This window comes from Diospyros lotus, chromosome 13 (genome assembly GCF_014633365.1).
Source record: "Diospyros lotus cultivar Yz01 chromosome 13, ASM1463336v1, whole genome shotgun sequence".
NCBI lineage: Eukaryota > Viridiplantae > Streptophyta > Magnoliopsida > Ericales > Ebenaceae > Diospyros > Diospyros lotus.
Genome location: NC_068350.1, coordinates 3883383 through 3904602, shown reverse-complemented (window position 1 = coordinate 3904602; position 21220 = coordinate 3883383). Strand labels below are relative to the sequence as shown.

The 21220-nt window shown below is 37.2% G+C and overlaps 2 protein-coding genes and 1 long non-coding RNA gene across 4 annotated transcripts; 1 reads left to right on the top strand and 2 right to left on the bottom strand.

Annotated features, from left to right (window-relative positions):
- The first annotated feature begins 694 nt into the window (after nucleotides 1-694).
- LOC127788543 (uncharacterized) lies at nucleotides 695-16305 on the top strand. 2 transcript variants are annotated; one of them, XR_008020419.1, is made up of 14 exons: nucleotides 695-1113; nucleotides 5401-5465; nucleotides 5978-6050; nucleotides 6254-6272; nucleotides 6738-6857; nucleotides 9661-9730; nucleotides 10160-10203; nucleotides 10355-10396; nucleotides 10598-10657; nucleotides 10834-10901; nucleotides 11469-11526; nucleotides 12591-12700; nucleotides 13025-13062; nucleotides 15969-16305. XR_008020419.1 is itself a non-coding variant. In XM_052316957.1 (13 exons), the coding sequence occupies exons 1-12, from the start codon at nucleotides 806-808 to the stop codon at nucleotides 12681-12683; spliced, it is 1020 nt and encodes a 339-aa protein (XP_052172917.1). In that variant the 5' UTR covers nucleotides 695-805; the 3' UTR covers nucleotides 12684-12700; nucleotides 15969-16305. The 2 variants fall into 2 exon arrangements, 1 of the variants encoding a protein (XP_052172917.1); XM_052316957.1 differs by lacking the exon at nucleotides 13025-13062.
- LOC127788545 (uncharacterized) lies at nucleotides 2013-3267 on the bottom strand. The gene is made up of 2 exons (XR_008020420.1): nucleotides 3119-3267; nucleotides 2013-2309 (listed from the first exon to the last, which is right to left on the bottom strand). It is a non-coding gene; the product is annotated as an uncharacterized LOC127788545 (long non-coding RNA).
- A 1384-nt stretch (nucleotides 16306-17689) lies between the features above and the next one.
- On the bottom strand, nucleotides 17690-18864 carry LOC127788544 (uncharacterized). Its single transcript, XM_052316958.1, has one exon. It carries the CDS (start codon nucleotides 18788-18790, stop codon nucleotides 17978-17980), a length of 813 nt encoding a protein of 270 aa, XP_052172918.1. The 5' UTR covers nucleotides 18791-18864; the 3' UTR covers nucleotides 17690-17977.
- Nucleotides 18865-21220: the final 2356 nt, after the last annotated feature.

Here is a 21220-nt window from a genome sequence, read left to right as displayed (position 1 = left end):
GGGGGTGACTCTTGAGCTATCGAGTGCATGAGGGCTGGGTGTTGGGTGGGGGAGAAGCTGACGGCGAAGGCTTTCGGCTTCGAACGCGATGGCAAGGTAAGGGTTAGCCGGTGACCTAGGGTTCAATACTTTGACAAGTAAGGGGTGACTCTCGGGTTATCGGGTGTAGGGGGGTTGGGTGGGGGATAAGCCAATGCCGAAGGCATTCAGGTCTGATGGTGACGACGAGGTGAAGGTTGTTTGGTGAATTAGGGTTTGATGCTTGGACAATGAGTGGGGGGTGACGCAGTCTTAAGCTATCGGGTGTGCAAGAAGAGAAAAGAACTTGGACTTGGGTTTGGGTAGCGCAGGGGGAGGGGGGTGACGCAATCACGCGGTCTTCGAGTCTTGGCCATCTCAGGTCGGTTAGTTTGGTTTTGCGATTAGTTTTGTCCAAATACTCGAATCAAATTGATTATCAAAAAAATTGGAAAAATAGTAACGGAAATTGAACTGAGATCAATGGATAACCAAATTGAACCAACCGAAGAGTCTAAATAGATTTTTTTGTTGGAGGAGGAAGTGATGTAGGAAGAGTCTAAACAGATTTTTTTTTGTTGGAGGAGGAAGTGATGTTGAGACACTTTCTCTTAGATAGACAAAAAGACAAAAACCAAACGGGACCTAATACAGTAATCGTCACATTCGTTAATGCACCAGACAAAAAAAAAAAAAACAGAGGGAGTGTTATCAACCGCTCACAGCCACTGCCTTTACTGTCGCGCTTTCTTGTCTTCGTCTCCAATCCCCGCTCCCGCCAGAAACGATGGCCGGAGTTCTGAACTTCACGCTGCCTTGTATTTTACGGCCGATTCCGAGTCGGAGACCACCGAGGAGTAGACTACTCTCAGTCAGGTCGTCGGCAGAAGTCTCCGAAACGCCTCCGACCTCTGCGAGCACGGAAGGAGGTCCAGGTGTGGGGGTTTCGGCTTCGTCAACGGCGTTTGCTCCGCCTCCAAACTTCAAGCCTCCCGAGCCGAAGAAATTCGCAGTGAAGGATGGTCAGCAAGGCGCCGTCCTAGGGGCTTCTCTTCCTATCTTATTTCGTCTTGGCACTGGTGTCTTTGTAAACGGGTACGCACTCGATCTTTTATTGTCAGCTGTGATTTGCATTTCGTTTTGCTCAGTTGAGTTTCTAATTTGACATTGAGGTTAGGGTTTTATCAAATATGAGATATTGGAAGAATTTCGATAGCAAGTACATTGCTATGAATCTCAGCAAAAAGAAAAAGTAGTACGTTGCTACAAACAATGCCTTTGGTGTGATTGATATCTACAACTTCTTTGCGAGGAAAAAGGCAAGTCCTCCATAACCATGAGGCACCGAGGCTTCATGATGATACATTAGTTTCTGGTTCTCACTTAGGCCTTGTCCATCACACAATTTTTTCTCAATGTCCTTAATGACAGAGAGAAATAAAAATGTCTACTAGATCCATGAACTCTAGTTCTCAATCACACAATCCTAAAGAAACTCGCGAACCTTCTTTAAAGGTTATAAATGCAGCTCTGACTTGAACCTGCAGTTATGATCACACTAGGCTTCTAACAAGCTACTTTGTTTGCCCGAGTCCTTACAAGTTTTTAAGCAAAACTTATCCGTCTGTTAGAATAATTGCATAGGAGAAGAGTACCTATGTCAGCAGCAAAGTTGCTCTATAGTCATTAATCATGATATTCATGCGTGCTAGATCTACAGAGATAATTTTGATAGAGATTGAATATGAAAGAAAAATGTATCTCTGTGTTGCTATGTATCAATATACAGCCTAATATTTATAGTCTAAAGACATATACAAAAGAGGAAACAAAATTAGCCTAAACTATAGCTAATACACTCTAATTTAGTTAACACAACTACAATACAGCTAGTATTGTAAACAACCTTGAGTTTGGATACCAAATTCTCGAAAACGGCCAGCGGGGAATGATCTTTGGTGAAAATGTTAGCAACTTGATTAGTAGAGGAAACAAATTAAAATGTCACAGTACCTTGTCGATTATGGTGTCGAATGAAATGACAATTAGTCTCGATGTGTTTAGTGCACTCATGAAATACATCATTGTGTGCAATTTTAATGGCATTCTGGTTGTCACAATAATGAACAGTGGAACCGGCATGAACAACACCCATATCTTCTAACAATCATCTAAGCCAAAGAACCTCATCAGTAGTATTAGCAACAGATCCATACTCTGCTTCGGTGCTAGAGTGAGAAACTCCTGTCTCCTAATCGACTTCTGTTCCGCCGCCTTCCGCTGATCTGAATCTACAGACAGGTATCATTCTATTATTTTTTTTGTTGTCTTTACAATCATGTCTTCTGAAAGGTGATATGAGGTATCAAGACCTTTTGATATTATTTTGAATGGCACAAATTATGTTACTTGGTCCTAAAGCTATGTCTAATTTTCTTAAATGTAGAAAGTTACGGAGAATTGTTATTGGGGATATCAAAGTTCCAGTGCAAGATAAGAATGAAACTTATGATAAATTTGGGGAATGTCTTGAAGATTGGGATTGTAAAAGCCATCAAATCATTACTTGGTTTCGTAATACATCAATTCTTACAATTTACGAAACTTTGGCCATTGTGAATCTATAAAGGAAGTTTGGGACATGTTGAAAAAACGGTATGTAACTGGTGATTTGACCTTTTGATATCATCTTTGGAGTATTTTACATCGCATGACTCAAGAGGCAAGCCAATCCATCTAAGATTTTAATGCTCAAATACATTAAAATCCTTTTGCAAATTCATAATAGCCAAATTGTTCATAAATTGCAAGAATTGATGTATTTTGAAACCAAGTAATGATTTGATGATTTTTACAATCCCAATCTAAAAGACGTCCTCAAATTTATCATCAACTTCTCTTACGTTGTGTAGGAGTTTTGATATTCCAGTAACAATTCTTCACAACTTTCTATCTTTAAGAAAATTAGACATAGCTTGAGACCAAGTAAGTCCCATTTAAAATAATGTTAAAAGATCTAGATATCTCATATTACCCTTCGGGAGAAGCCACGGTTGTAAAGGGGGCCAAAAAAAAAATAATAGGATATACTTGTCTGTACATTCAGGTCAGCGGAAGCCGGCGGAGTAGAAGTCGATTAGGAAATCCGACTTGAGTAGGAGACAAATCTGGATCTACGGATCTGGGCTGAATACCTGGCGGATTGGATCTGGTTTGAATGGACCAAAACTGGGCCGTCTAGATCGGGTCTCCTGGATCGCGGCAGATCTGGGACAAAGCTCGAAGCTGTCGGCGATGTCGGAAGTTTCAGGAGCCGTCGGTGGCGGCAACGGCGAACGGCATAGGGGGCCGATAGTTATGGCGGATGGTCACCAGATCTGGGCGGATCTGGATCAGGATCTTCCGGATCCGGCCAGATCTGGGACAAAGCTCGAAACTGTCGGCGATGGCGGAAGTTCAGGAGCAGTTGGCGGCGGCAACGGCAAACGGCACAGGGGGCCGATGAAGATGAACCAGTCGGCCGGAAAAGACGAAGGAGATCGGTCGTGAATCGCCGACGGTCGGTCCCTGACGATCGGTCGTGAAGACGAAGAAGAAGGCGATGATGGCGGAAGGAACAGAACTCGGCGAAGAGGAAACAGTCGGCGGAGACAGCGGATCGGAAGGGGTTTGACAGAAAACTTCAATGCAGTGGATGGATGTATTTATGTAAAGGTTTCAGACGACGAAGAAGATGAGAGTCGCTCTGATATCATGATGATGATTTTGATAGGGATTGAATATGAAAGAAAACTGTATCTCTGTGTATTGCTATGTATCAATAGACAACCTAATATTTATAGCACAAAGAAATATATAAAAGAGGAAACAAAATCAGGTAACCTATATGATTTAGCCTAAACTATAGCTACTACACTTTAATTTAGTTAACACAGCTATAGTAAAACTAGTATTGTAACATACAGAGTGTATTTGTACTACATTGTATGAGGCCAAGGCAAGGCAAGTTCATCCATCAATATAAGACTCAAGGCAAGTTGTGAGAGAATTTGTGGTTGATTAATGATGGAACCAGAGAGATAAGTTGGTCTCGCAGGTAAAACAAAAGGTTCATTTTTCTCATTTCAACCCTAGCAAAGATGGTCGATTAAACACAGAAACCTAATTTTCTAGTAGCAATTTTGCCTATGCATCTTATAGAATTACCTTCTCTTTCAAGAGTTAAAAACATGCTTGATCAAATGTAGTTCTGTTTTGTTCTCAGCATCAAATGACTTGAATCCTACAAGTCCATAGATGGATATACCTGAACAGATTGGATAGATATCACGAAAATATTAGCAAAGATTGATTTCTAGGACAGGATCGAACATCCATAGTTAATTTGATAACATTTGGTGGTTTTTAAAATATCTTATACCAATGGAGGCAGATGATCTGTACAAGGGGAAAAAGAAAAGTCAAGCCTATGCTACACGCAAAGGGAAGAAACCAAAATTTGAATGCCATTGAGAATTGGTCCTTGAAAGAATTGCTATGACAGTTGTAGAGGGGTTAATCTGAGTAGGCTAATAAATTCCTTAAGAGGATATGCTAGACATTGAATTGGCAAAGGTGCTGAATAAAGCAACCCTGCTGTGGAGGATTATGCAAACGAGAACAGTAGTGACTAGTGAGCTGGTGGCTTAATGCCTCTTCTAGAATCATGGTGGACATCAAGCAAGGAGACTATTGCAACTAAGAATGGAGAGAGGCATTGAAGGTTGTTCTGAATTTGCCAAGTAGAAGTCTAGAGATTCCCTGTTCAAAATGGTGAGGTCATGCAATGCAAGAATGTCAAAGTGAAAGAGGAGAGGGTATACTGTCATGTTCTACCAGTATATTAACGGGTTGTCCTCGTCGTCCTAGAGGTAGCGGTGGTGGTAGACTGGTAGTACCATGATTATCTTTGGACATGGGAATGTGTGTGCAGGATTAACGTTATTCTGTGTCTGACTTTTTCTATTGTACTTAAGGATGTCTTTGGTGCATGACGTACCCACCCAATTTTCCAAGGATTGGGGCAGGACCATTTTTGCACACAGCCTTCCTTTGCTTTATAAATAGGTTGTTTCCATTAAAAGGACTAAGATGTGCGTGAATGAAACCTATCATTAAAGTAGACTTGAAAAAGTTAATTTGAGATATTGCATGCTTAAAGTTACCGGGACAAGTTAATATTTACTGGACTCATATTAATAACTCCATGCCTGTACACATTGGATATTGATCCTTGTGCTTCATTAAGATGGATAAAAATTTATTTGATTGCATATCTTTTCAAATTTTACTGTAAAATTTTCAGCATTGCTGAAATGTTAAAAATTTTGTGAGCTTTGGCAGGTACTCAGCATCTTTTGTGTCGAAGGATGAGATTCCATCTGACCAGTATGCACTTGAAATTGCTGGTAGTTGTCAAATCTTCTCGCTGTGTCCATACTGTTTAAATCAAGTTTTCTTAATGAAAAGTGTTCTGTTTAAAGTTGTGGAAGCTTAAAATGCTCAAAAAGAAAGGAAAAAAATTATGGAAGAGAAAAGATGCTTTGATACTTTGAGCCCTAGAATTTCCAAGCTCTAAACTTGAAAAGCCTCTGCTGGTTATTCTACCCTTAACTGTACTATTTCAAACAATTGCTTGCAAATCCTCACTGCAGTTTATTGGGAAAATGTTTCTTCATTCCCTAAAAAAAAAAAAAAAAAACTTTTGCATTTTTTTAGCATTCTTAGGTTGTATATAGAAAAAGAAAAAGAAAAAGGAAATCTGAAAGCCAAAGTTAAAAGAGGAAAAGAAAAAGAGCTGCTCAAAGCTTATATGAATTTCTTTTTTGAATGGTCCAAAAATAGTTCTTGTATTTTCCAGTCAATAAATGATTTCAGGAGGTATACTTTATATTTCATTATGGTTGCTGCGTTCAAACAGGTTTCAAGGTCAAAGAGACTTCAAAACTTGGTCCTCGCCCAGAGAAGCCAATAGAGATATATGAGTTTGAAAGGTATTTAATTTTAATATCATATTCTTCTCTATGGGATCTAGCTAAGGACTAGTTGGTATGGATCCTGTTTGAAATTTAGACTCTTTCATTCTGTTATTGTACATTTTCTTCCTACAATTTCATAAGTTAATATGACCATTAAGACTGAATCCTCCTGTTGCTTTCTCTTGATATGGGTCATCATGTACGCGTGGAAATTACAGCTGCCCATTTTGTCGGAAGGTAACAACCACCCTATGGATCTCCCTAACTTTCTCCTCTTTCTCCCTGCTCCCCCCATTTTAATGTGCTTTACTGGAAGACTGTAAATGATAAGCATCAAATCCCCATTTTAACTTAATAAAAAATATGATTCTATCATGGACTTCCTAATTCCAAAGAAGCCCTAGGTGGGACATCACAGATCATGGTTTAGTGACAGATATTTAATGACCCAGGTGATTCCATTCATGTTAGTTTGGCTGATGATCTAGTGGTTGTAGTTGCCAGGTTCTTTGAGGATTTGTCTTCGTCTACCTGTTCTATTTTATTTCAGTTTTTTTTCCCCTACAAGGACTTCATAAAACATCCAGCATTTATTCTGAGAGCGGACATGAGGTCCATCTTGTGTACAGTCCTTTCCAGTTGGTTGATTGATGATGGCTCATATTGCATGCAAATGTTGATTGTCTTTTTGATTGATAACAGGTCAGGGAGATTGTTGCTGTGTTGGATCTTGATGTCTTGTTTTATCCGTGCCCAAAAAGTGGTCCAAATTTCCGTCCAAAAGTTGCTCAGATGGGTGGAAAACAGCAGTTTCCTTACATGGTTTGGCAATATTTCATTTTCTTTGTCTCTTGTCTGCAATAACAATAAGAGCTTCATGAAAGTACTGTGAACTTAAAAATCAAGAAAAGAATGAGTTTGTACCTGCATACTTAAAAATATTGTCAAGAGTGATAATGACAAGATTGGTATTATAATAAATAAAAAATAATAAACAATAAAAAAGGATACAATGGGCAATTTCCCCTCTCAAAGCATCATCCAAGTTAGTGTTTCTTATTTGCACCTAAAGCAGAGGTGCTGGCACACAGGCTGACTATCCATATCTTCTATGAGAAGGTAATGCATCAACAACCAATGCATGAATTTTAAGAATGTCTCGTTTTAGTATGAGGAATAGGACATCACTTTAAGTTGAAAAATGCAGAGAAGTAAACAAAGCAAAAGAACCATCCCAACAGAAATTGGCTGATTATGAGGAATTCATATATCATAGGTTTTTCTTGAGACATATAGAATTTACTTAGGGGGAGAGTCAAAGTAAATAAGCTCTTAAGAATAGTATTGTCGTCTACAAATTGAATTATTTTGAGCTTTACCTTTTCAACTTCTTACAATTAGCTTGGCAATTAAAAAGCTCAAGAAATGGGAAGATTTATTCAGCCTAGTTTTTTATCAATTTCCTATAGACTAAGAAAGCTAGACTACAAATTGAATTCTGCCAATCCAAAGGCCATTACTTGGATTCTGCTTGAAAATAACAGAGTGAAGGACTATATGGGTAGAGAAAATTGCTGGTAGATAGTGGCAGCAGTGAAACTTGCTACTCTTTTGGCATGTCTTTCCATGGCAACTCTTTTGTATTTGGAAAATGTTAAATGTTTTATAATCCTACTTTTCAATTTTGATGTATTATGGAATTCTAGAATCATTTAACCTCTTTCTTGATATTAGGCTCTATGGTACTGCACTACTTGCTCTAGACACCCTATTAAGTCTGTCCCCCACCCCCTGCATGCCTCCTTTGTCTTAATTATTCATGAAACACCCTTTTCTTTAGAGTGTGTTTCCACATCATAATTTGGGGATTTTTTTTTATTTTCTGAAAGCATTTCCCGTAGAGGCTCTTCACTAACCCTTACGATTTACATCTTGCTTTCAAAACCTTCATTTGCTTATTCTTCTATTTTTTATTATTTATTTTTTCTAGATTCATTAGAGATTACTCTTCTAAGCGTTCACCTTTAGTGGCCTCCCCTTTCCACCTAAACCCTTGTGTTTGATTTAGTTTATCAAGGTGGGGTCTTTGTGCGCGTGCTCATTTTCATGGATTGAACCTAGTTTGCTTCATAACTTGTATTAAGGAGTCCAAATTTTCGAATCATTCTGAAATATTGAGTTTAAAAGAAAAAGAAAGACATTTTGGGCTTCTTGACCCAATATCTTTAAAAACCCTTAGAATAAATTTTTAAGTTAGTACAACTCAAGATATAAATGTTAAAGTTGTTTATATTTCGCCAAAATAAAGTAACATGCTTTAAATGAGAACCCAGTTCATATAATGAGTTTGGCGTCTTTAATATACTTGATATCACCAAAATAAAGCCTATACATGCTTCTAGCGTGTCACATAAAAACACGTATAGCATTTAGAAAACATGACGTGCCACAAAAATATAGTGAAGCTTTTAAAGCCTACTCTTCAAGGGCCTCCTTCCCCTTCGAACTGCTTGCCTGGAACATTTGACTATTTCAAGGGATGAATTCAAGTTAGAAGATGAACTTTCTAAGTGAGAAACTCCCCAAAAATAAAACATTTATAAAAAATGTGTGCATGAAAGAAAATGCAAGTTTCTACTCTGCAATACCACTTGTAACAATGTTGGCCTCCTTTCAAAAGCTTTCCCAATCGGTGCTCTAAGCACCTCTTGGAAGGTCCCCTGCCACTTTACCTCGGGCCTAAGTGGCGTAGAGCAAAATAACATGGCCATATATGATTATGGATGCAAATGAAAAGCCAAGTATATTTCCGAAAGAGATTTCTCATGTAACATGAAAAATGCCACAAAGTAAGAGTTTGTGGGTGGGAGAAACTCACCTTGGGACTCTTTGGAGAAGATCTTGCTTGCTCCTCCTAGCCTAGCTTCCCAACCTCTCCTTGATCATCTTGATGGAAACTTCTTCCCTTCACTAGTTTTCCCTCTTCTTTCCTTTCTTCTCTATTCTTCTCTAGGTTCCCTACTCTCTTACACTTGTTTCAACTCCCTGAAGTCCATCCCCTAATCTCTCATTTATAGGACCCCTAATTTTTCTCATAAAGAAGAATTTTGATTTATTTGTCTTTTGAAACCTTCTTTTCTTGTGAAATGTCTCTCTATGCTCATGAGCGAAAAGAAAAAGGGGAAGGGAGTCAAAGGAATCAATGGGAAGCCATCCCCAATGATGCAAGGGGGCTGCCTGCTTTAGCTGCTTGATTCCCCCTCAGCTGTGGTGTCCCGTTCATTGAAAGGGACCTCACTAAGGGGGAAGGGGGGTCTGGTGGGCTGGCAATTGCCAGCCCGCTGTCTTCCTATTATATATATATAATATAGAATTATATATATATTACACTTTATTTATATACATATATACACATTTATATACATATATTTAACCCATTTGACCCACTCACTTGGCCAAATAAATTTTTCTCCAAATTGAATTCGAATTTATTTCCTTAAGCCTCCAAATATTCTAAAAATAATTTGGGGTGTTACAATTCAGTTCCATATAATGATATGCTTCCTATTCAACTTGTATGGCATAAGTAGTTTTCTTGACATGTATTTATTTTTCACTACTGCAGGTGGACCCAAACACAGGAGTAGCAATGTATGAATCAGATGACATTATTAAATATTTGGTTGGGAAATATGGTCTGTCTAGCTTTGCCAGTTTGCATTCCGTGTGTTTCTTTCCTGGTCTTTCCTGTTTTCTTATGTTGTGCTGGTTGTTTTATTATAGAGGAGGGAACATGTTTTTGTACCATTAACTTTTTAAAAATGACTTTAGTAAGGTTATTCTCCAAACAAAAATTTGTTGTTGAAGTGCTCTTTCCAAGAAGTTTGAGATGGCATGTTTTTGTTTTTTTTCTTGAGGCAACTTTTTTTCTTATATATATATATATATATTTGCTTACAAAATGGGAATAGTCATTTCTGTACCTATTTATCTTGGTTCTGCCAAGGGACAGTTTTTAAGATAAGCAACTGGAAAATGTTGCAATATTTACACTTTTTTCTATTTTCCTCATTCATTGATTGTTCTATTTTCTGTTTCACTCAACATTGGCTTCATTTGTGCAGGTGATGGAAATGTCCCTTTCATGTTGTCTCTTGGTTTACTAACAGTAAGGATTCTCTCTGCAGTTGTTCTCATCAAACTATTTTTTTTTTCTGTAACTTAAAATATATAAAACAGAAAAAGAAAGACTGTACACAAGCAATTTTTGAGACTGTCAATTTTTGATGTGTGAATTTTGCTGAATTGTTCTATGGCAGACTTTGCTTGAAGGATTTGCCATGATTGGCCGAATGGGGAAGGCAAGATGTTTTGAACTTCTTACTGATTAAATTTTAAGAGTTTTCCCCACCTGTTAGACAGAAGGCCCTTTGAATGTTTGTAGTTCAAGTTAGGAGGTTAAGATTTTCTGGAAAAGGTTCAAAATTAATGGAGTGTTATCTTTCTTTATACAAGTAAGATTACTATAATGTTTTATTATTCATTTTTTGTGATCTCTATAGGGAAGTTCGTATACTTCGTCAAAACTGCCACCCAAACCTCTTGAAGTATGGGCATATGAGGTTAGACAGTGGATTACTTAGAGATATTTGATGCTTATACCCCCACTCAGATAAACTTTAGTAGAGATATTTGATGCATGTATTCTCAAGACTGCTTGTGCTTTCCTGCTTTGCCATGCAAAACTGTGGCTATAATATTTATCTTCTGGATTAGTAATATCTTAACTTTCTTTCAGTCATCCCCATTTTGCAAAATTGTACGTGAAGCACTTGTCGAGTTAGAGCTGCCACACATACTACGAAGGTATAATCCATTATCTTGATCGATAATTTTGCATGTACCCTTTTGTTTTAAGAGCATTCTTTACTTTGATGATAAAGTCAAATCATCATTCAACTAGTATAGGATGTGAAAATCTGTATCTGTTTGTTTAGCAAGGCCTTTCAGAGTCTTGATTTGCATATAATGAGTTGAAAAAAATAGAAAAAAAGATGACAGGTATATTGATTCTTCTTTTCAAGCAAAAGCACATCCCTTCTGAAGTAGTTTTATTTTTTTCTTGTTTAATTCTATGTTCTTGTTTTTGTTTATATTTTCTTTTTTGGTTTAACAAGTCTCAGTTGGCTGAAGGTGCTTTTTCATCAAAGAATGCAGAACTATGCATATAACTAATGAATTACTTGATTAGAACTTGGTAACTGGGTTACTATTACTTTAGGGGATGCAGACCTAATTCTGAGTTACAGTATGATCTCATAACAAGTGCAGGACATAAGTTGTCATGTGTTTTATGTAAAAAGGTAATGGTATGTCTTTGAGTAAGAAGCATTTGATTTTCATTTGAAAGTGTGCTTGGAAACTCTGTTGCAGTTGTGCTCGTGGCAGTCCAAAACGACAGATACTATATCAGAAAACTGGACATTTCCAGGTATTTTCCATATATTTATTTAACAATTTTCATTTCATTAACATAGATAGAAGATAAGATGGTTTGGTCATGTGAGACGAAAACCGATACACACTTGTGACGCAAGTGGATGGAATGGAAGAAGTTTGTATCAAAAGATTGAAACTAGGTGGAAGACCCTTAGATATAATATAGATATAATGGTCTTACAGAAGACATGGCCATAGATAGAAAATGTTGGAAAGCTAGAACTCATGTAGCCAACCTCACATGATAGGGATTAAAGCTTGTGTTGTTGTTGTTGTCGTTGTAACATAGGTATAAGATGAGCACTTGATTTGTTGGATGACTAGGGTTTATCTGCTGTTAGTGTCCCCACCACCACCTTTCATTTTTGTAGACTTTCTACAAAACCATGTGAAAGGAACCAAAAGTGAAAAAAGACTCTGTATTGTCTTCCAGCAGTAGCAGGTCTTATGTGGAAAATCTTATGACAATCACACTGATGAGGTCAAAGAAATGCGTGCGTGTGTGTGTTTTGGGTTGGGGGGGGGGGGGGGAGGGAGAGGAGTCAGAAGTCACTCTTATCTTATCTGAAGTTCTTCTGTGTTTTCCTTCTTTTTTTTTTCTTCTTCTTCCATGTCAGCCCAAATAGTTCATCTTCACCTCTCTTCTTGGATATATATCTCTCTAAAATTTTGAACTTTTTGACGCCCTCACATTTCCCATCAACCACCTCCATCATAGTTCCAACAATAATCGCCATCTGAATTAATGTGATCGGTGTAAGGATGATTGGGATTGCATATGGAAGTTATTATGGGTTGTTTGGAATATGGAGATGGTAATAATTGGTAGTCTGAATTCATTATAGATTATAAAAAGACAGAGGTTGGACAAGCGAACAAAATCTGCATAAAGGTTTCTGTCTTTTAAATTATAAATTAACATATTTAACAACATCAATTGTTTTCAATACAAAAAGTTGAGTGTATTTACTGACACAAAGTGGGTACAAAGATATGCCTCAGAAGTATATCTTTAAATATGAGTAACCTCACTACTTCTACTGCAACTGTTGACAGGCACCTTATTTAGAAGATCCAAACACCGGGGTTCAAATGTTTGAGAGCGCAGAGATAGTGGAATATTTAAGAGCAACTTATGCTCTTCAGTAGGTTTCAATTTTTTTGAGGTTTGTTCTTACACTCTTGCTTACATTTGCTTGACATTATTGTATTTGTAAAGATGTTGATGTGGGTTACCATGTTATTCAAAGAGACTGTCCAAACAGTGTATTGATGATAGGATGAGGATCATCCCACTTGCTTGGTGTAGGAGACTAGTAATTTTCTGGGATTGTCGTCTAGTAATTCCACCACCACCTTCCTCCCAAGGGTTCATTGATCTTTACTGTACTTTCGTGTCAAAGGATTTGCAATTTATATTCCTCCATGGATTACTTTACTTTTAGCAATGCCTTTCATCTCCTAGCTAATTTAGAAAATTTTATTTCTAGGTATATACCATTCTGAACTGAAGAAGCGGGTGAAAAAGGTAAAATGATGTGGTCTACAGATGCTATTTGTTTTTAGATGGTTAAAATCGGAACTGTGCAGCATTTTATGTGGTGGTAAAATTCTGTTAAATTTTAAAAAATAATTATACAATGGCTCTAAGACCAGTTTTGTTGTATGACATGAAATTTTTGGCATAAAACACCAACATATGCAAAATATGAGTATATTGGAGATAAGGATGTTATGATGGTTGTGTGGCCATACAAGAAAGATAAAATTAGAAATTACGTTATGTGTAATAAGGTTGGACAGGCTCCTATTGAGAATAAGATGTGTAAGACACAATTAAAATAATTTAGTCATGTGAAAATAAGACCAATAGATGCTCATTTGAGGAGAGGGGATGGATTGGAACAAGGTTGTAGGGTGTTTGTGGGTTGGGAGAGTGGGAGGTAATGGAATTGGATGGAATGATGAAGGATGAAATTAGATTCTCTTTGTTTGGGAGGCTTTTTAGTGATGGAATGGAAAGGTATTGGATGGTAACTCTTTCCATTCAATCTTCTTAAAATAAGCACTTTTAGTCTCCCCCAAATAGGAGGAGATTGGATGGGAAGAAGACTAGAAGTGCTCACGTTATCCGTTACTTTCACCCAATTCCATTATTTCTCATCTTATCCTCTCTCAGACAAGGAGAAAGGATCTTTCATTCCCTTTTCTTTATTTCTTATTTTTTTTCCAGGTCATTTTCTTTATTTCCATTCTACTCATTTATGATTCTTTTCATTCCATTACTAAATCTCTCCCAAACACTGGCTTAGCCAAAAAGGTTGAAGAAGAAGAAAAACTTGGTGGAAAACTCTTTGGTACTTATGAGTTATAAGAGCTTTACAAAATATATGACTATAAATAAAGGTGATTGGCAAACTGAAATTCATATTGCCAATCCCACGTAATAAGATTAAGGCTGTATAGATATTGTTATTGTTTAGACATTGATGTTGGGAGCAGGGGTGGCATCAAGTGAAGGTACCCTTCACCTGAGTATCGACACTCAAATCATCTTTGATGTGAATGAACTTTCCTCATTTGAAAGACTCCCAAAGAGGAAAAGATAGGAAAAAAAAAAAGAAAGACCATCTAAAAGTTTTGCATCCTTGATTTTGTATATGATGTGTTGATCATTGTACTCCCATGCAGAGGCAAATTGCATAAAAATGCCCCCCAACTTTGGTCTTTTAGCCATTTGGCTCCCTCAACTTTAAATTCAATCTCTTGTGCCCCTAAACTTTCAATTTTGGAACAATCGCACACCTCATCTGCCAACATGTTGCACGTGAGTTACATGCAGTCTGACGTGGACCCACTAATTGACCAAGCCAATGAGAAGGCCCCACATGTGACGTGGTACACAACAGAGCCAGTTCTCGATGCTGCAAGAGAGAAGGTGGGGTTAGCGAAGGAGGTTGGAGCCGGCTACCCCGACCTTGCGGAGGAGGAAGGTGAAGACAGGCACGAGGGTGGAGACCCCTTGGTGGTACTCGATGCCGTCGATTCACAACTACTTTTGCTCGATGCTGCCGTCGATGCACAAACACAAACTGGGCTGAACTGCTGTCAATTCACGAACACAAATTGATGTTTCCATACTCGGTGCTGCTGTTTCCGTGCAACATGAATCAATTCAACCTTAATCTGCTTGGTGCTGTCGTTAATTCGCAAACATAAACTGGGTTGAGCTGCCATCATAGTTGATTCAGCCTCAAATAGGGTTGGTCTGCAGTGAGGAAGGCAAGACTAGGGTTGGTTGGCGATGAGAAATGCGAGAGGTCAGTCAATAGCAAGAAGGCGAGTCGGTTGACGCCGAGGAAAGCGAGAGGTTGGTCGGCAGAGGGGAAGCGAGGGGTCAGTCGACAGTGGCGAGGAAGGTGAGAGGTCATTGGCGACGGCGAGGAAGGAGGAAGAAGAATATGATGGATGCTGATGAAAATTTTAGCCAGGGCACACTTCTCAATCGCACGTGAGTTCACGCGCTATGCTAATTGGACTGAGAGGTGTGTGATTGTTACAAAATCAGAAGTTGAGGGGCATAATAGGTCCAACTTAAAGTTGAGGGGGCCAAATGACCAAACTGCCAAAGTTGGGGGACATTTTTATGCCTTTTGCCCCCATGCAAAGGATTGTAAACCTGTCACATATATCTCAGGTGTCAAAGAGGCAAATATTCTTCCCAATCTCTTGTAGATGCACTTATTTTATGCAAATTATTTATGATCATCTACTCAGTTTCTCATTTTTTTTATAATGAAATAAGTTTTACTAGCCCTAAGCACTCTTGTTTATAATCATATGAGAGCTAGCTTTAAATAAGAGGTTTCCGACTTTGCAAAAGTCGGGAGAGGATCATTTGTGTATTCAACTTTACTTTCATTTTGCAAAGTGATTGTTTTCATGGCTCAAGCATGGTTAGATCATAAGCCTAACAATAAAATTGGATTGACCTTCTTGGGACTTTTAACTGTGTATAATGTATATATACATGAGAGCTCATTTCATTTTTCACTTGGAAGTCAACCTTGTATTGTTCAACTTGTATTGACGAGCATCTTCCCCCATTACTCTTCTTACTATTTCATTTTCATTTGAACTTCTGTTTGCCAATAATCACCGAGTGTGGTTTTCCAAAATACCATTTTTTTTTTCTGTCTTTTTAGTACATGCTTATTATCTGGGCAACTAATAAAGTCTTGCTAAGATGTCACCGTTAGTGGTGTTCAATGGAGCTCCAGCCTCCTTTAATGGTTGACTTAGCTTTCTGCACCAGTTTATTTATGCCTTAATAATAATTCACTGTTGACTTGCTTTTGTTCATTTTGGCGGTCATTCTGTAAGTACATGGACGTTGATTGATATTCATACCGGGTCGTGAAAAATGCAATGCAGGTGGGATCTATATCTCTAGAGAACAATAAGGAGGTCTGAAGGCTCAGTCGCCGCCGGCGTACTGGAGCAAGCCCTGTAGGTGTATGCAACCACTCAATCAGCGACTGGTTCAATGGCTTAGCTATGAATGCATTGTCTATGTGCCACAAGCAAAGAATGATTTGGGGAAGCTTACGTTGCACTCTGGTAATAACTACGACTTACATTACTTAGTGTGAGCCCCTATTAACCTTGCTAATCTACTAAACTTTAATCTCATTTAGAGGTGAATTTTATACATTCAATTGATCTATTGTCATATCTTAAGTCATTATATCTCATGTCATTTGTTTTTTTCTCTTTTCTTATATAGCTTCATACTTACGCTAACCTTTTTGTCTTAACTAAAACTTTTATTTTACATAAATTGTCGTTTACCTGCCAACCATTTTGAACTAGAAAAAAAAGATGGCCTTACAACCACCTATAAAACCCTGATAGCCTGAAAAGAAATCATTACAAGAACAAAATTTTAAGAATAATGATAAATATTGTGACTATGTCAAATCGAATATTTTATTGGCCAACACAGTGAGTTGATATTTTTACCATTCTTAGACTAGCTCCCCTTGCAGTTGAGTTAATGCGTAAAAATGCCATTTTCACAGAAGAAGATATTTTTTGGTTGTTGGTGGTTAGGAGATGGAATCGTAACATTTTTGTACATAAATTTGTATGTAAGGGCTCGTTATGTGTCATTACTCAATTTTTTTTAATTTTAATTACATATTTAGACTTATATTTTTAGTCAATTTAATCTTTTAATCTTTGAATTTTTTTTGTGTCAATTTAAATTTTTTATTATTTTAATTATACTTTTGTATCTATATTTTTAAATTAATTTAATTCTTATACTTTGACACGAATAAAGTATGATATATATTTTGTTATTTAACTTTATTTTTATTTTTAACACATAATAAAAGTTAAATTGATTAAAAAATATAAATTCAGAAATATAATTCAAATAATAAAAAATTTAAGTTATCAAAAAAAATGTCAAAATATAAGAATTAATTGACTTAAAAATTAAGTTTAAAAATATAATTAAAAAAAAACAAAAATATAAATTTGGCTGGTCTTTACGGTGGTTTCATTCACTCCCACAAGAATAAGGTGTGGCTAGGGCACCCTTCCTCATAGCCCGGGTGGAACGCTGCTAAAGTAAAGCTTGCCAGATGCTAATTGGTAGAAAAAAGGGCACCAATATCTTATTTAATTGTCAAGATTCAATACAAACCAAACGACTACAAGGCAGTGCTCGCCAGTTAACAAGCACCCTACTACCAAAGAAAGAATATAAACCTAAAACCTCTACCACAAACAGAAACAAATATTAGCCAATTATTGATAACAAGTCTGATTAATTAAAATGATGCACATATAATAACAATTACTTTTTTTTCCCAAGACAGCTAGAGCCTAGAGCTAGCTATAATTTGTCATTTCTAGTTTCTGTCTGATCAATTTCGGTGTTCGCCAGCCCGAGCGGCAAATTGTGAAGCTGCTACTACTGCTTTATACAAATATATATTCTTTAATGTGTATGTACATAAAGAACATCTTTTCCTTTTCTTTTCATAGATCTGTCCCTCTAAATGCAGTTGTAATAAGCACAAAGACTCGAGAATCGAGGTGAAGAGTAAAATTTGCAATTACTAAATAAAAAGTGTGTTGGAAAATAACTGGAATATACATACATATATATATATATATTAATAACTCCAAAATCACTCTTGTATTTACAGTAATATAATTAAATAAACTAAGAAAAAGAGAACAGGAACAAAATGTGGAAGACATGCTTCTTCACCTTTTGACGGGACAATGAAGCGCAACCCTTATTGAAAATCCACGTCGGCTAATCAAAACCCCACTATTCCAACAACTACTTGACGGGCGAGCAAGAGAGCTGCCCGTCGCGACCGGATCAGCTCCTCCTTCCCGCCCGTGGGCCCACCTCCGGTTGTCTACAAATGACCGTTCGACACGTCGGAATCTGAACCCCACGACATCGATCTCCGGCCCGACGCGAACCGCTTCACCCCTCCCAAACTGGGAGGCTCGGCCGCCGGCTCGACGCTCACAGGAAATTCCCGCGATTTGGCAGTCACGTTCCTCCTAGGAGGCGATTCCACCGTAGTCGCCGGCGGATCGTCAGTTCGAACGGCCGGTTTGTTCCTCCGGCGGGACTGGAATAACGACATGCAGCTTCCGAAGAGTCCGGACCTCCGGCGTTCAGACTTTCTGGCGTTCGTGGCGGGAGTCGCTTCCGACGCCTTCCGGCGGCATCGCTTCGACCTCACTCTCCCCATACAAGACACCTTCGGCGACGATGGTTCCGTCATCGGAGCCGCCGACTTGCCGACTGATCCGGACCGCTTCGGAAATAGCCGGATGTTCGGCGGCCTACAGTTCCTGCGCTTTGTCGTATCAACGTAACTCGTCTTCTGCGTCTTCGGCAGTCCAATGATGGCCGCCTTGGCCCTGAAGTTCTTCGAGAACCTCTGCGACGAAGAGTTCGAATGCGGATTCAAGTTACCCGAATTCGAGGCCCCCTTCGTGGAGTCCTTCCGCTCGTAGAACGCGTTGCGGTCGAACCAGTCGAACTCCGCGTCCTTCGACAACCAGAACGATTCCGGCGGAAAATCCGGAGGCAGATCTTCTTCTTCTTCCTCCTTCATCTGTTTCTCGCCCTCGCCTCCGGCCAGCGTCTCGCAGGCGATCTTCCGATCCCCTCCGGCGCAAGCTGAAACGAGCGTTTCCAGATCCACCTGCGGCATCCTAAATCTTGGAGAGAGAGAAAGAGAGAGAGATGTAGAGAACTGGGAAGGTAAATTCTTGAAGAAGAAAGAAATGAGTCTGCGAGGAAGGAGTATATATAAGTAAGCTGACTTAACCATATACGGCGCGTGTGGGTGTGGGTTTAGGGACTTATTAGGGTTAATGAAGGGAATGACGTAATTTATTGCGTATGGAGTCAATTTCTCGGACTTACTATCAATGAAGGAAAAAAAATTTATTTATTTATGACTAAAATATATTAATCTTCTCAAATTTTATAATATGAAATATCTGTTTCTTTATTAAATTTTTTAATATATTTTTAAGCCCAAAAAATTAAATCTATATATAATTTAGTAAAAGGATTGCACATATATATTAATAGTTTACATCTTTTCTTACATTTATTTCTTTCGTTGTGAAATTCAGAACATATCTAATTTTAGATGTTTGTTGATTTTTTTTAATAAAATTTTTATTTATAAAATAAATTAATGAAATGTGTAATTTAGTTTTGAATCACAAAAGGTAAATTATTCTCCAATTTATTTATGTTTTTTTATTAAAATTATTTGAGACATTATAGTTATTCTTTTGACATATAAATTTATTTTTTTATCAAAAATAAATTATTGACTAAAAATAAAATTATAAAAAAATCAAATATTTTAATTTATTGTTAAATTCTTAACGTTTATTTATTTACGGGATTAAAGCTGACGTCGGAAAAGGGATCCGGGTTGCCATATTCGTGTGGACCCCACCCCCTGGCTTAGAGGCTCTGATAATCAGTCCCGTCGGTAATCAATCCTGTCGGTGACTGTCATCATTGCTGACGCGTCACAAATTCCACCAAATTGTATTACACAAACACAAACTCAAGACAAACTCAAACTCAAGAAATTCCAGAAAGTCTCTCAAAATCCAATAATTTGCTTTGGTAGAGAGTGACAGTCTCTACCAAAAAGCTTATTCCATAATTTGATTTGGATACAATGTGACAACAGACTAAAGAGGTTATAAGCATCATTTAAGTGAAGCAAATGATATGTCAGAATTAATATTAATATATTACAAGTTCGATACTTGATTTAGGTAAAGATTAAAAATCTATTTGTAATTTATCTCATTTGTTAAAATAAAAAATATGAATAGTGAGAGGTCACGCATCGACATTAATTCAAAATATAAAAAACTTTTTACATTTCTATCATATGATTTGACTATCTACTTTACCCTTTTCATCTTTCGTATCAAAATTAACTTAATCACATGAGGGCACTCCCAACAAGCCCCAAGCAACCTTGACCAATGTCTTTATTTGCATATTCTTGGGTAGAGTTTTCTCTTCATCTCATATCACATTTACCAGTTAACTCGAATAACTTCAAATATATTAGTGATTGAGGCTCAATGTCATCAAATCATGTTTGCACATATATAAAAGACACGAATATAATAGTGGTTCTCTTGTTCAATCGTTGAGTTCTAAAGACATCATATACATACAATATTTGCACTTTTCTCTTCAGTTTTTGCTCTAACTTAATTATGTGAGAAATTTCCTTATACACCATCTAAAATAACTTTTTATTGTGATTACATGAGGTTTCACAATAAGAAATGAGAATAAACATTACAACTTTCCCATTATTAAGTTCCTTTAATATTCTCTATATTTTATCAACAAATTTGAGACATTTATATCTCTATTATATAACAATAACATATCCAGCTTTTATCTCACTATGTGGGGTCAGATACATGAATTTTAGACTTTCATGTATTTTTGTCTTTTGTTATATCTTCATTTAGGTCCATACACTTCGTATCAAACTTTAATATCTCTCCCAAAATCTTCTTAAATCTGCATCTATATCTTTTTATGACTAGTTGTTTCATTTCATCAAATCTCTTCAAATGTCTCTCTCAAAATCTTCTTGAGTTTGTCTCTATCTCTTTTTTTGACTAATTGTTCAATTTCATCAACTCTTCTCACAAGAGCGTTTCTTGGTCTCTTTCTCACATAACCAAACTATCTTAATCTAGTCTCTCTTATTTTCTCCTCGATTGGCACTACTCATAATTTATTACTAATAAATTCATTTCTAATGGTGCAATTGAGAAAAAAAAATCATAATAGTACACTTAATTTTAGTTTCACAAAAAAAAAGTATATATTTTTATTAATTGTTTAGATCTTTTAATGTGATCTTTTGTTATGAGTCTCGGGATATGGTTAAAACTCCTTTTTTGTTATTTTTAATGAAAATTTTATTTTAAGAAAAAGAAAAAAAAAGCGAGGTGGAATGCAATTTACATCATTGTTCATAAGATTGAGGCAAAAATAACTTTTATCTTTTGGAAAAATGGAAATGAAAGAAATGTTGATCTTTGCAACTGGGTGGGGGGGATCGGAGGGAAAGTGG